The sequence below is a fragment of the Cimex lectularius genome, unplaced genomic scaffold (genome assembly GCF_000648675.2).
Source record: "Cimex lectularius strain Harlan isolate CLEC.00 unplaced genomic scaffold, Clec_2.1 scaffold222, whole genome shotgun sequence".
NCBI lineage: Eukaryota > Metazoa > Arthropoda > Insecta > Hemiptera > Cimicidae > Cimex > Cimex lectularius.
The window spans coordinates 179,951-192,640 of NW_019392817.1; the positions used below are offsets into that span (position 1 = coordinate 179,951).

At 34.1% G+C, this 12,690-nt stretch overlaps 1 protein-coding gene across 3 annotated transcripts in view; it reads right to left on the reverse strand.

Moving 5' to 3' along the window:
* Positions 1-204: 204 nt before the first annotated feature.
* The window catches only part of LOC106672359 (sodium-independent sulfate anion transporter), a 30,084-nt gene continuing 17,598 nt past the window's right edge, over positions 205-12,690 (reverse strand). For 2 of the 3 annotated variants that reach the window (XM_014403718.2, XM_014403719.2), the window contains exons 2-13: positions 2,880-2,988; positions 2,686-2,821; positions 2,435-2,630; positions 2,159-2,379; positions 1,877-2,045; positions 1,652-1,816; positions 1,405-1,566; positions 1,181-1,321; positions 965-1,110; positions 728-895; positions 514-667; positions 205-352 (exon numbers count right to left, since the gene is read on the reverse strand). In XM_014403718.2, the coding sequence (XP_014259204.1) occupies positions 270-352; positions 514-667; positions 728-895; positions 965-1,110; positions 1,181-1,321; positions 1,405-1,566; positions 1,652-1,816; positions 1,877-2,045; positions 2,159-2,379; positions 2,435-2,630; positions 2,686-2,821; positions 2,880-2,988 (1,850 nt within the window). In that variant the 3' untranslated portion in view covers positions 205-269. Of the gene's footprint in view, positions 353-513; positions 668-727; positions 896-964; positions 1,111-1,180; positions 1,322-1,404; positions 1,567-1,651; positions 1,817-1,876; positions 2,046-2,158; positions 2,380-2,434; positions 2,631-2,685; positions 2,822-2,879; positions 2,989-3,085; positions 3,496-12,690 lie in introns of those variants that run through there. The other variant, XM_014403720.2, reaches the window with a different exon arrangement.

Sequence of the window (12,690 nt, forward strand, 5' to 3'; positions counted from 1 at the left end):
ACATTTTAAATGCATTGTATACACCCACGGGCCAATTGATTTTGTAATACTATCACAATATATCACTTGAAATTTTCCCAATTTCGGGGGCGAGGAATGCTTTTAAAACTGACACTTTAAATAATGAAATGAAAAATCAAGCTGTTTTAAGTACTAGACTTTTTTTGGTAATTTTCTATAAAAGGTTTGTTAAGCTATGAGTACCGTAAGTTTCCTTTTCATGGAGATTCAGGCTTTTGACAAGGGTTTTATCACAAATGATAGAGTGATCATGCCTTTGGCATAGAATCATCCTCAGCTGTGGGTAGTTTTTCATAATCCCCTTGGCCATCACCAGACTCCCTAGTAGGTCCTGAAATTAACCAATGATCCATTTTAATAGCATATAACAATTTCACTTAAATAGGTTGTGTTATATATTACATGGTGTCACTTTTTTTTTTTTTTAATAATTAATTTTAATTTGGCAGGATAAGAGTTTTATAATTTATAAACTTAAAGACCTATATATACCTCTGATAAGTTGGACCAGCGAGTCTTCAAAGCGAAAGTATGTCGCTAGGTCAGGGTCAAATCCCAAAACAGTAAACATTGCAGATTCCTTCCACCTCCAGAACACAGCTTCTTGACCCCTCGCTCTTAAATCTTCTACAATCATTTTCAAACCCTGGAAGGAAGAAATCGTAATTAGTTCAACAAAGTAGACTGGTTTAAAAGTTGCACTTACTTTAGCCATGGTTGAGTCAATGTAATGTATATGAGTACCATCAATGACGACTTTTGCTGAACTTCTCCTTGCAACACAACTTTGGAGAATGACTTCTCTGATGTAGTCACTAGCAGGGAAAACGAGGGACTGTGTCGGTGTTACCAAAAGAACCTCTACCTCAGATACCTATGACAAACAATGTAAATTTATTATTTGGACGTCAACTGATCAAATTGGCTTTAATGTAAAAATTACCCAAAGCCACTGGAGAGCAACAGATGGTCTAGCCGACTGATAGAGGATAAAAAGGAGATTAACTGTTATTCCTACTAGCATTCCATACTCTAAGCCGAAAAATAGACATGATAAGAGTGTACATGCTAAAGGAACCAGGTCCAACTCTGAAATAAAAACAAAATTAATAAAGTTTATTAATTGATTTATTTAATAATATTAAGTGAAACGCTTTACTTTTAGTCCTCCACAGCATTGTGACTGCATGGTACTCAACCATGTAAAACATGGCGCACACGATAACACCGGATAGTGTTGCCTTAGGTATAAAATAGAAAGTGGATGTTAGAAAGCTTAATGATAAAAGAACAAGGGCACCTAAAACGAAGCAAAATATTAAGGTAAAATGTATTATTATTTTTTCTTCTAAACAATAAAAACAAACGGATGATTCTGTATACCTGTAAAGACTCCACCAAAAGGTGTGACAACTCCAGAAGCATGATTCACAGCCGTTCTTGTGAATGACCCTGTAGTCGGAAATGAACTAAAAAAGGATCCTGCAATATTGCACATACCCAATGCAATCATTTCTTGAGTTGCATCTATAGTTTTCCCTTTTGCTACAAAAATTAACATTTTTTAGATAAGTATATATTACATACGGATAATACATAAAAGCTTGAAGCTTAAAAAAATAATAAATACCAAAAGCTTTGGCGATGGCTATACTTTCTAAAATTGCAATAAGAGGAACAACAACAATTGCTGAACCCATCTCTTTAGTCATATCGATAAAACCTAAAGTTTCATTTCCAGATTTTGTCGAAAAAGGAGGCAGACGAAAAGGAGGTAAACCAGAACCGACCGTTCCTAAAATCAACAACAAAATTTTAACATTTCAGTTTATCACATTTAAAATTTCAAACATACCTGTTAGAAGAAAAGGTTGCAAACCATAAAGTGAGATTACATAGGCGAGCAAGGTGCCAACAATTACAACAACAGCATTTCTAGCTAAACCTAGCAACCAAGCGGCTTTTTTTATTCCATGTTTCAGAGGCGTATCACCATTCCAAGTTTCTGAAACTTCTTTCAATTTCTAGAAAATACATATTGTAAATTAAAACATATTTGGAACTCCTTAACAATAGATAAAATTGGGTGTTGCGCTTTTTTGCTACAACAAATAAAATCATTGAGAAAAGGTCTCACCTTACAGAGCACAAGAATTATGATTGTGCAGACACCAAGGAGAGTGTCCCAAATTCTCAGTTCTGTTATGTGCTCATAAACGTTAATCCAGGCATCTACAAAGCTGTGCGTTTTCCCTGGGAGGCCGAGCAAGCCTTTTATCTGTGACGAGGCAATTGTCATTGCGGCAGCTGAAGTAAAACCGACAGTAACCGGCATAGATATAAACTCGACCAAAAACCCTGTAATTTTTCAAATTTTTAATCTTGAAGGAGATGCAATCAAATGAAAACACACCAAGCCTTAACAACCCCAGTACAAATATGACGGCTCCTGAGAGAAAAGCCATAAGAATGGCAAAGTCGGCTCCATGAGATTCTACGTACTTCTGTGTCATTAGTGCCATTATCGCAGTCGGCCCAATTGTTATGTCTTTACAACTGCCGAGTATCATGTAAACAAAACATCCCATGAATCCAGAATACAGCCCATACTAAAAAAAAAGTCAAACGTCAAAACAATATTTGTGTTGCATGTAAACAACTTACCTGAGGTTGAAGCCCGGCTACAACGGCATACGCGATTCCTTGAGGGATCGCAGTCAAGCCAACGGTCAATCCGGCGATGAAGTCTTTAAGGAGAAAGTCCAAACTATATTTGGGCAGCCAGTTGAGAATCGGCAACCTGTCGAAATTACACACTTTCAAATGAACAGATACAATTCTTCAACTCGAGCTTTTACCTCTTCTGAAGGTGGTCTTTTTGGCAGCATTCGGCCATGTTAAATTTAAATTTAAAGGATGAGTCGTATCCATCATCAACCTCTATCACGTCATCTTTTTTCTTATCTCCTGAAACAAACAAATAAAAGACAAGTTTTAACCAAAATTAGTTTCCGTTCAAATAAGTCCGATATTTAACACGTTGACAAAGCGGGTATAAACTTACAAATATGAATCTAGACTCTGCACTTGGAAATCCCCCCTTGAAGAACAATATTCTTAACATAATCTTAAACCGTTCGTTAATCCGTTTCGTCTGGCGTCTGTGGAATGTGCGAATCTGTATATCCGTGTATTTAAAATTTTAATCTTGGTTTATCTCATCCCATATTTGTGTGATAGTCAGTAGTCCTTGGGTTAACAGAGCGCGTCCAGTGTCCACCGATGCCGGTTTTATATGAATCACGAAATTTGGCGATTAACGGAAAAACTGATGGTGGAAATTTGTCGAGCCTTCCACGGCCGTGATCCTATATCGCCGGCCCTGATTCTGTTAATTGTTCGAATCCTTCACGGTCCGCCTAGCCTATTATCGTTTCATAACTGACTCGTGTTTAAGATTCCTCCCGATTATCAGACCGTATTTTAATTTTATTAATAAAATTACCTTTAAATGAAAATTATATAGGAAAGATTGCATACATTAGCCCTTCTTGGTAGGGAGAAAAACATCTTTCTGATAAAAGGACGAATTTTTTGTTGGCAAGGTCTAAAGCTTCCTAGAAGTGGGAGGGCGCCCCTGTGATAAGACTCATCTTTCTCGATAATTAACAAAAACTCCCACATTTTCGTCTTGGAATTAGTTGGAATACAGTCCGCTTATGGGAAAAGAAAGCTGCACAATTGAGGAGCACGGAAATTCTAAGCAACGACTAAAGGTCGATTCACACACATCAGTGACGTGACAGTGCAGTGACCGGCATTTTGTCCCACCAGCGGGTTTGAAAATATTCTTGGAAACTGAATGGCGCACTGTTTGTTGTTAACCCCGACCGTGGCTGTGCCACCAGTGCTGCCGTTGTCACCGGACCGTGATCGAAGGATCTCTTGTTGACGATAATTTAGTTTTCACGGCCGTACATCATGAATGACGAAAAATTCATTGAGTTCGTGCGAAATAATCCTGGTCGTTTGATGAGGCAAATTCAAAATACATGGACTCAGATTTCAAGAATAATCTCTGGAAGAAAAAGGAAAAATGGATACGGGAGAGATCCAGCATCAGAGATGAAATAATCAGAGAATGCATCTGTCATTGAGTTCCTTCCCTACAATGTAAATTTTGTAGTGTTCGACTTTTACTCGTCGAATCCTCTAGGGAAGTAACATGATTATACGTGCGTATATCATATTTCTTAATGTATTAAGAAGTTTAAGTCTTACGTTACACAGCACGCATCCATCGTCCACTAATTCTTTGTAAAGTGTAGCAAATTCCCCTTCTGACCCTCTCTTGTTCCATGTTTGGAGGACCAACTTCCGTTTTCTCGCTTGTGGTTCCTTTCTTCATCCAAAATCTGTGCGTTTAATGAAAAGTTCATCTTCATTGCCATTTTGGCCACTCAGGTCCGCTGCAAGGCACGGCGAAATACTGATCAGTGTGAATAGAGAGCCCTGTTTGAACCAGAGTTGGGCAAAATCTAACTAATTCAAAAATCTAACTAATTCAATCATGATTAAGAATTTTGATTGAAGTTTAATCATGACTGAATTAGTCATGAGTAAATTAATCATTATATGATTAAGTCATGTGTATAATTCAATCATGAGGTATGACTAAATCATACAATGATTAATTTACTTATGACTAATTCAATCATGATTAAACATCAATCAAAATTCTTAATCATGTTGAATTAGTTAGATTTTGCCCAACTCTGGCTACAATGACCAATTTACCAAAATCCAACAGACTCCGGATTAAAATTTTGAGATGAGTCGTGCTCAAGGCTGACCTTCAAAAAGTCGTATCATAAACGAAAACCAAAGTTACATAATTATTCTACATATCTATTTTATTACAATTAAGACCCCTAGATGGTGTATTTTCCAAATAATGTAGAAATCTCTCCTTTCAAGTGGAATAAATTTTAATTCAAAGAAATATTTTTTCCATTTATCGGTTACGTAAACATATTTACTTTTCAAAGCGTAGCTTGTTCTAAGATTTTTTAATTTTATTATATTATTATTATCATATCATTATTTTTTTGGCTTTTCATAACGACTTAGTTTTACTTATAATTGGAATATTGATTTTTGTTAAATAAGGTGTTGAAGGATTTTCGTTTTGATGAAATAAATTTCTGTTAGAAAATTTTTTAAAAGTGATGAAGGTGTGTATTTTTCATTTTTTGAGCACCCATTTGAACATGACTTATCGAAATTTAGTCATGACTAACTATATTGTGACTAAATTAGTCGTGTCTCGTATTTAATTACTAGTCATGACTAACGGTCTGGAGTGATCAATCATTAATCATTAGACATGACTAATTTTTGCCCAACACTGGTACGAACACAGTGGTCGGGAATAAGGGCCGTCACAACACTGTCACGTCACTGATTTGTGTGTGAATCGACCTTTAGTCTCTCTCAATCTCTAATACCGTCGACCCTATCAAATAAAACAAATTTTGTTTGGTTTTAAATAGATGTTTATTAAAAGGCTGCTTTGATTTTATCAAATTGAGGTCAAATACACGGATGGCCAAATTAAACGCACCACTCAATTTATTTAGTTTAAAATTAAATCCATTATCTTTCTATATTAGTTATGATCACTTTCAGTTTTTTCTTCATTTATTTTATTTGATATTCTTATTCTACAACCTTTTTAATGGCTCCAAGGAAAGTGCTCAGTTTTGTAAGGAATAGTTATTAGGAAGCGCACTTTCCAAGGTATGGCTGTAAGCTATAGGGGTTCAACAATAGACCTGCTTAGGTCGCAGTGGAGGAAAGAACTGTCTTTTGCATCAACCCCCAAACCCTTAAAAAAAGGGGAGGTCTCTTTCTCCTTTCAGGGCGAAGAATATTGTGTGAAGATCTCTTGGGCTTGATGTGGTATAAGTGTTTGACCGCGAGCCTCCTCTACAAACTAAATCGTATCCTTTCAAATACCCTCTACTCGATCCGACGCTCTTCCCTAACAGAGCGGTTCTTTCGGGTCCGACAAGATCAGATTACTCGGAATACTGCTCTCTGCCCGCAGGCATACGACAGGGCAGTGTGCTCGAACCACTCCTCTATGTCCCTTATTGCGCAGATGTTCCCACTGCACCTACCACCCTCCTGCATCTTTTGCCGATGACACGGCTGTACTCTCCTCTGACCCCGATCCTGCGGTTGCTTCGGAAGATCTGCACGGACATATCACATGTAAGCAGACCTTAATATTCCAACACACATTGTCAAATCATTGTCCAACAGAACCCGTCCCTACAATCCCATAAGACGTCTCGAGAGGATGGCCCCTCGACCTCCTTTCTGAGTAGGCAATGAAGTTTAATTACTGAAGTGAAGTGGGAAAATAATATTGATTATTTGCTACCATCAATCTAAATATGTTCATAATTGGAAATATCCCTATGCATCTTCAAATTAAATTACGTATTGTAAACAAAAATTCCAAATCGTAATAAAATATTTTTAAAAGAATTTGTAAAACGGATAAAGAGAAATCAGTTCCGAGAAATGAATATATTTTGGGGTAGCCCTCTTCAGCATACGATATCTCTTTTCATTAAATCAGGTGCGTGTACAGGAAGACAAATTCTGAAATATGGAGGAAAAATTCAATTTATAGGAAGAATGAATGATTCCTTGGTTAATTAAAATTTTGAAATACATATACTACTTTTAAAAGAAAGTGCAAAATTGTACAATTAAATAAAAAATGTAAGTTACGATCTGGACAACGTCAAGACCTACGATTCAGCTAGTCGTTCTGTTTATTTTTAAAAATGTAATGGATCAGCAGAGCTCCCCTGGTACAAATTTCACTTTTTCTCGCAAAACGCTGGGTAGGAGTTTTCTCGTCTACTCATCTATTTCGCTTTTTCTCGTTGGTTTGGGGGTAAATATTTTTACAATTTTCCCCATTAACAAACAATTAGGTGCACATTAAATTCTAAGATATTTTTAACAGAATGTCAAAGAGTAAGGGCTGGGACATAGAATATAATTAGAATATAATTTGTACAAGTTGTGTGAATTATGTAATGTAATAAAATATAAAATAAATAAAAAAGCTAGTAAATAAAGACATCATTCTATAAAAAAGTTAATATTGATTTTACCTAATACGAAACTAAGAGATTGAGTTATAAAAAAGTCTATACTATTAGACCTGTATTAAAACGATTACACAGCGATTCACGCGTTTGGCGAATTTGTGGACTAAAGGCCTCCTGCACTCAAAAAATTATATTTAAAAAAAATTGATCCACATTTTTTGGAATTATGAGAAGGGCAGTGTATTTTAAGATTTATTTGTATCCTGTACGTCAATGTACATATTATAAATGTTATGAACGCTTTAGACTAACACTATGGCCAGCACTGCACGTGGAGAAAACATGTTACAAGAAGTCGAAAATTCCCGAAACATCCAAGTAAATATTAATAAATAATGTTTTTACATTATTATTTAATGATTATTCAGAGAGCGTGAGATGCGGTCTAGTGTGACGTGTTTAGAAAAAAATTTTCTTTATCGTACCACCGTTTCTATCTTAATTGAGATCATCTTCAGAGCCTGGGATTTATAAACATTGTTTAAATTTTACAATTACATGTAGGATATGGAAAAAAAAGTGAATTTATACAATGCAGAAAAATATTTTTTATATTCAATCAAAGTATTGTACTCACTCAACAAATTCTTTGATTGAATATAAAATCCTACATGTATTTGTTAAATTTAAACAATGTTTGCAAAGGCTCTGAAGATGATCTCAATAAATATCGAAACGTTGGCACGATCAAGAAAATGTTTTTCTGAAACCTACATCACACCAGACCGCATCTCACGATATCCGAATAATCATTGACTAACGGTCACTAAACACCACACATTATTATTCAAAAAATCCACATCCACATGCAAATGTCTGAGATTAACCAACAAATTTAAATAGAATTTTATAAATAATTGTCTCATTTAGCCTTTGTCGTCGAAAAATTCGTATCGATTTTTCTCGGTTTAATGAACTCTTCGGTCATCAGAATCGACTGTTCAGCAGAATTACAAATAATAAGTATACCGATTTTCTATTTTATTAATTAATTGTATTCATCTATGAGAGTTTACTTGTTTTTGAATTAATGATTTTTCGTTTCTTAGATAATTGATGTGATTATTGCAACTACAATTTGAAAAAACGACCACTTGAGTAGTTACTTCCTGGTCTGCCTATCCTGTTTTTTTATTCTTGTTAATTCAGGCGCGTTTCTGCATTTCGCCATATCACCCAAACACTGAAGATGGCGAAATGCCGTAACGTGTCTGAATTAATAAAAATCAGCAAGGATGGCAAACCAGGATGGTAGGTAACATTTTAATTTTAATCTTTCTCTCAAAAGTATGTATATAAAAAATAGGAGCTGGTGAGAGAATTGATATGTTGAGAACGCACTAAAATTCAATTTTACTTACTAATAATTTAATATTATGTACCTGTTTATTTTATTTTGGTCGCTATTACCTGGGATTATGTTTATACGCAAATCTTCGTATGATAATTGATGGTTCAAGTTACAATATCGACCTTACTTGAAAATCAGTATCACAAATCTGCAGTATTATTGTAGTGTATTTATTTAATTAATTAAAAATCATTTACAACTTTACATTTATTTATTAAACGTTTGGTAGAAGTCGAAAAGGTTCGTTTAGCATATGAAATATCTCTAGAAATATTTTTTAATTTAGGAACTAATTTTAAGCAAAACCTGACTTTCGTACAAAATGTTCTCCTTTGTTCCTGGGTTAAGACGGATCAATCCAGGTTGTGATTCATTGTAAAAAAATCCGAGCTTGTTCATCCAACTTGATCTTGGCAGTTTAGACCTATTTTTTTTTTTTTTTTTTAGTTTTTTTTTTAAAATAATAAGTTGTCATTACAGAGCTGACGGAAGTAGTTCCTGATTTGTTTCTCCTTCTTGTCTAAATCTAAAGTGAACAATGTTGATTAGCTATTAAAAACGCGTGCAACTAACAGCAGGTATGTAATTATTCCATGAGATATGAATTATTGGAACATACTCCATAAAACGCTTACACGAACGATCGGCTGATGTGCCATAACTAATGAGAAATGATTAATGACCGGATTCCCGTTCAATTGCATGTTTTGTTTGTCAATTTTAAATACCATGAAACTAAGGCAGAAATTCGAATCACGGAAAGGTCGTTATTTTGACCCTAAGTACTCTTATTTTTCACGTTTTGATGTTTTACTGCACAAAATTTTTACAATTTTTTGTTATTACCATTTTTATGCACTAACAATATGTAAGTACATTAATAAGTCAACAGTTTTCAACAGACTTTCTTCGGCTTGGGAGCGTACGTGGCACTTCTTAAGTTCAAAAGAGGTTCATAGAAAGCCCGTTAACAAGTCTGCACGCAGGTCGTGCCTTTTCTCTTTTGAACCATAATCTGGATGTAAGCAAATAATATAACATTACTGAAAAAAATTAATTTGTTGTACTTAAAAAAAAATTATTGTTATTAATTTTCTACTATTTAAAGCTGATTGTATTTCAAGTTGCTTATTTGTTCTTTTTTGCATAGTTTCTAAACTTTAAAACTTACTTTGGTACTATCTAGTTGTATATTTTTAATTAATTTAAAAAATTAATTGTAATATTTGCTCATAATGCGTTTTAAAAATGGCTATAATCGATTAATTATAAAATGAACAATCACATCATAACCAATGTTTAAGAAAAGAATTAATTTTATTATGAAAATATAATTTTTACTATGTTAAATGGGAGCTTTTATCTGTATTACATTTTTTCCATGTTTTGCGGATTTTATTGCACTTATGAAGCTTTTTACTGCGTAAAAATCCGGTCTTTAGTCATTATTAATTACTCATTGGTAAACGCCTCTGGGTCCGCTCGGTCTTCCTTTCGACCTTGGTGATATTTGACTCTTTGCAACTGACAGGTGATGGTAGTAACTTTTAAATAGTTCTTAATATAAAAATGTGCAGTTTATACAACTTAAACTTGGTTTGAACATACAATTTTTATTAAGACTGATACGTAGTACTATGTACTAGTTAAATATAGAATTATCAGGTCAAGTGTTGTCACACTTGGTTCCTTATTAGTTATTAATTATTTAGTGTTGAAGAGAAGAACTCGATTGTATTAAACAGTGGTGTCCTACATTTTATGAGACTGAGACTGTTGATTACGTACTACATTAAGAAAAAAAAAAGAAGAAGGTTTTCGAGATAAGTGAAATACACCTTCTAATCTGTTGAACGTTTTTAATTTTTGATTTAATTGCTCTCTTCCTCCAAATTGTTGTTTCCATTTGATCCTTATCTGTTATATAATGTTTTGATTAATTTCTCCGAACAGCAAATTAGCCATTTATATATCTATACGTCGGCAGGCATAAACTATGCTGTCATTCATTTAAATTCAATCGGAAGAGTTGGAAATTTTGATGCTCTCGAGTAAACCAATCATATACTTGTCATTGTCTTGATGTCAGCCGCGTGCCTGAATTGGCCATCGATTTCATATTTCATCATTTAAGAAATTCCAAATATATAATGAAAAAATGATACAAAGGCAAGCTAAATAAGTAACAAGAAGATGGCTGTAGCTTCGGGCTTCAACATTGAACATTTTTACAATTATTATTGATCCATTCGATATTAAGGCCAAATGTTAAACTTAATGTTAAAATGATAGATCGATTAACGAGTGCAATATAAATAGTAATAAAATCGTTAAAATCGTAAATAGACTTTTGCGTACCAATTGTGCTTGAGTAAGGCAGCGAGTATTTTGGTCCCCTGTTCCGATTCTTGGAGGAACAGGGTTGTTCTTTGCATATAGTAATAATAGTTGTGTATACCTAGCTCGTGTTGAGAGTGAATGTATTCATTAGCGCGAATATGTGATGTGAGAGGGTCGATGACCGATGTAGAATGTCACCCCCACCCGGAGCACAACCTGGGTGGCTAGGCGTACAAGACTGAGATCTCTTCCGGTGAATCACAAAGCTGGGTGATTCTGATTCGAGTCTGAGAGCAGTTTACTGTAAATATTGGAGGGTACAATTCTTGGCTCCATATAGAGAGCGTGTAGCTTGAGCACGACAGCGAGTATCTGGGTCCCCTGTCCCGATTTTTGAAGGCGGTGGTCTGCGAGAAGTGATAGCTCAATTCTGTACATGTGGGTATACTTGTACATAGCACGTATTTAAATCCAAATCCGTTCAGTCACTCTTTAATTCCAAGGTGAACTAAACAGAAAAATAATTCTTCAGAATATGTTTACTTAGTTTTCTGTTGAAACAATAAATTATAACGCACTATTGTGGCGTGTGATGTTTGTATGGTTATTGTTTCTTATTACATAACAAGATTTATGATAGAAAAAAATGGGAATGCAAATTCTAATGGAATCAGATCGTTTTGCCCTTTTTCTGGAATTTATCTCCATAGTTGCCGTACAAACTTTAACTAGCATTATATTAACTGATAATAATAAAATAAAGATAATAAAAATAATTCACTGATTTATCTTTTAGTTCAAATCGGAAAGAACTTGGATGAAAATCTGTGTCTTAAAAACCGATAGAACTCAATTTCAAAAATTAATTTCTCATTGGACAATTTTTGACCTTCTTATTTATATTATTACAATATATTCGCGATTTATATGTGCACCCGGACTTTCCGGTTAGAGTGAGAGGGTGAATGGGCAATAAATGTTAGAAGTCTCTGGAATGTTGAACGGAAGTGATGATCGAGCATGTTTTGTTTTCTGATAACTTCAACGCTTTCCAGAAAAACCTCATCTATTTATTTAAGTGTAGATGAGATTTTATACTGCTCTTTCATAAATACAATAGTTTACTTGAAAATGGTAATTAAACGCATTTTATATATATTGTGTGATAAGGGGCATTGTCGCATAAATTACTTTCTACTTTAATAATCGCTGGGTGCTTGGAAAGCACTCAACCTCCTCGTGTTAAAAATACACGTATGCAACTCGACTAATCCCGTTCTCATTATGAAAACTATCTTATACAGTATAAATATGAATGCATATTTTAAATTGTTTTGTTAATGTTTGATGGTTTAGATAACAAAAACTAATAAAAAGTCGGTTAAATATTTGGGGGTACAAACTTTTTTTAACGCATGTCAAAAATTTTATATACAGAATGTTTAGCATGAGCCAACAAACGTTAACTTCGCCAAATACTGTGTGTTTCTTTACACTAGGTATGCAAAATGACAAGGTTAAAACCTTGGCATATATTTCCATTCTTTCTTTGATACCCGAATGATTATATATCTCGTTAAAGTATATAAAGATGATTTCGAAAAATTTAAAAAAAAAGTTACCAACATATGGACCCAAAAATACTTTCCGTTCAAATAAAACCATGGCAATTTATTTATATATATATATGTGTATATGTGACTAATTACATAAAATATTTTTTCTACAAAAGAGGAAAGAAAATTTTAAAGTTTGGCATGAAGCAGAACAAATATAAAGATGACA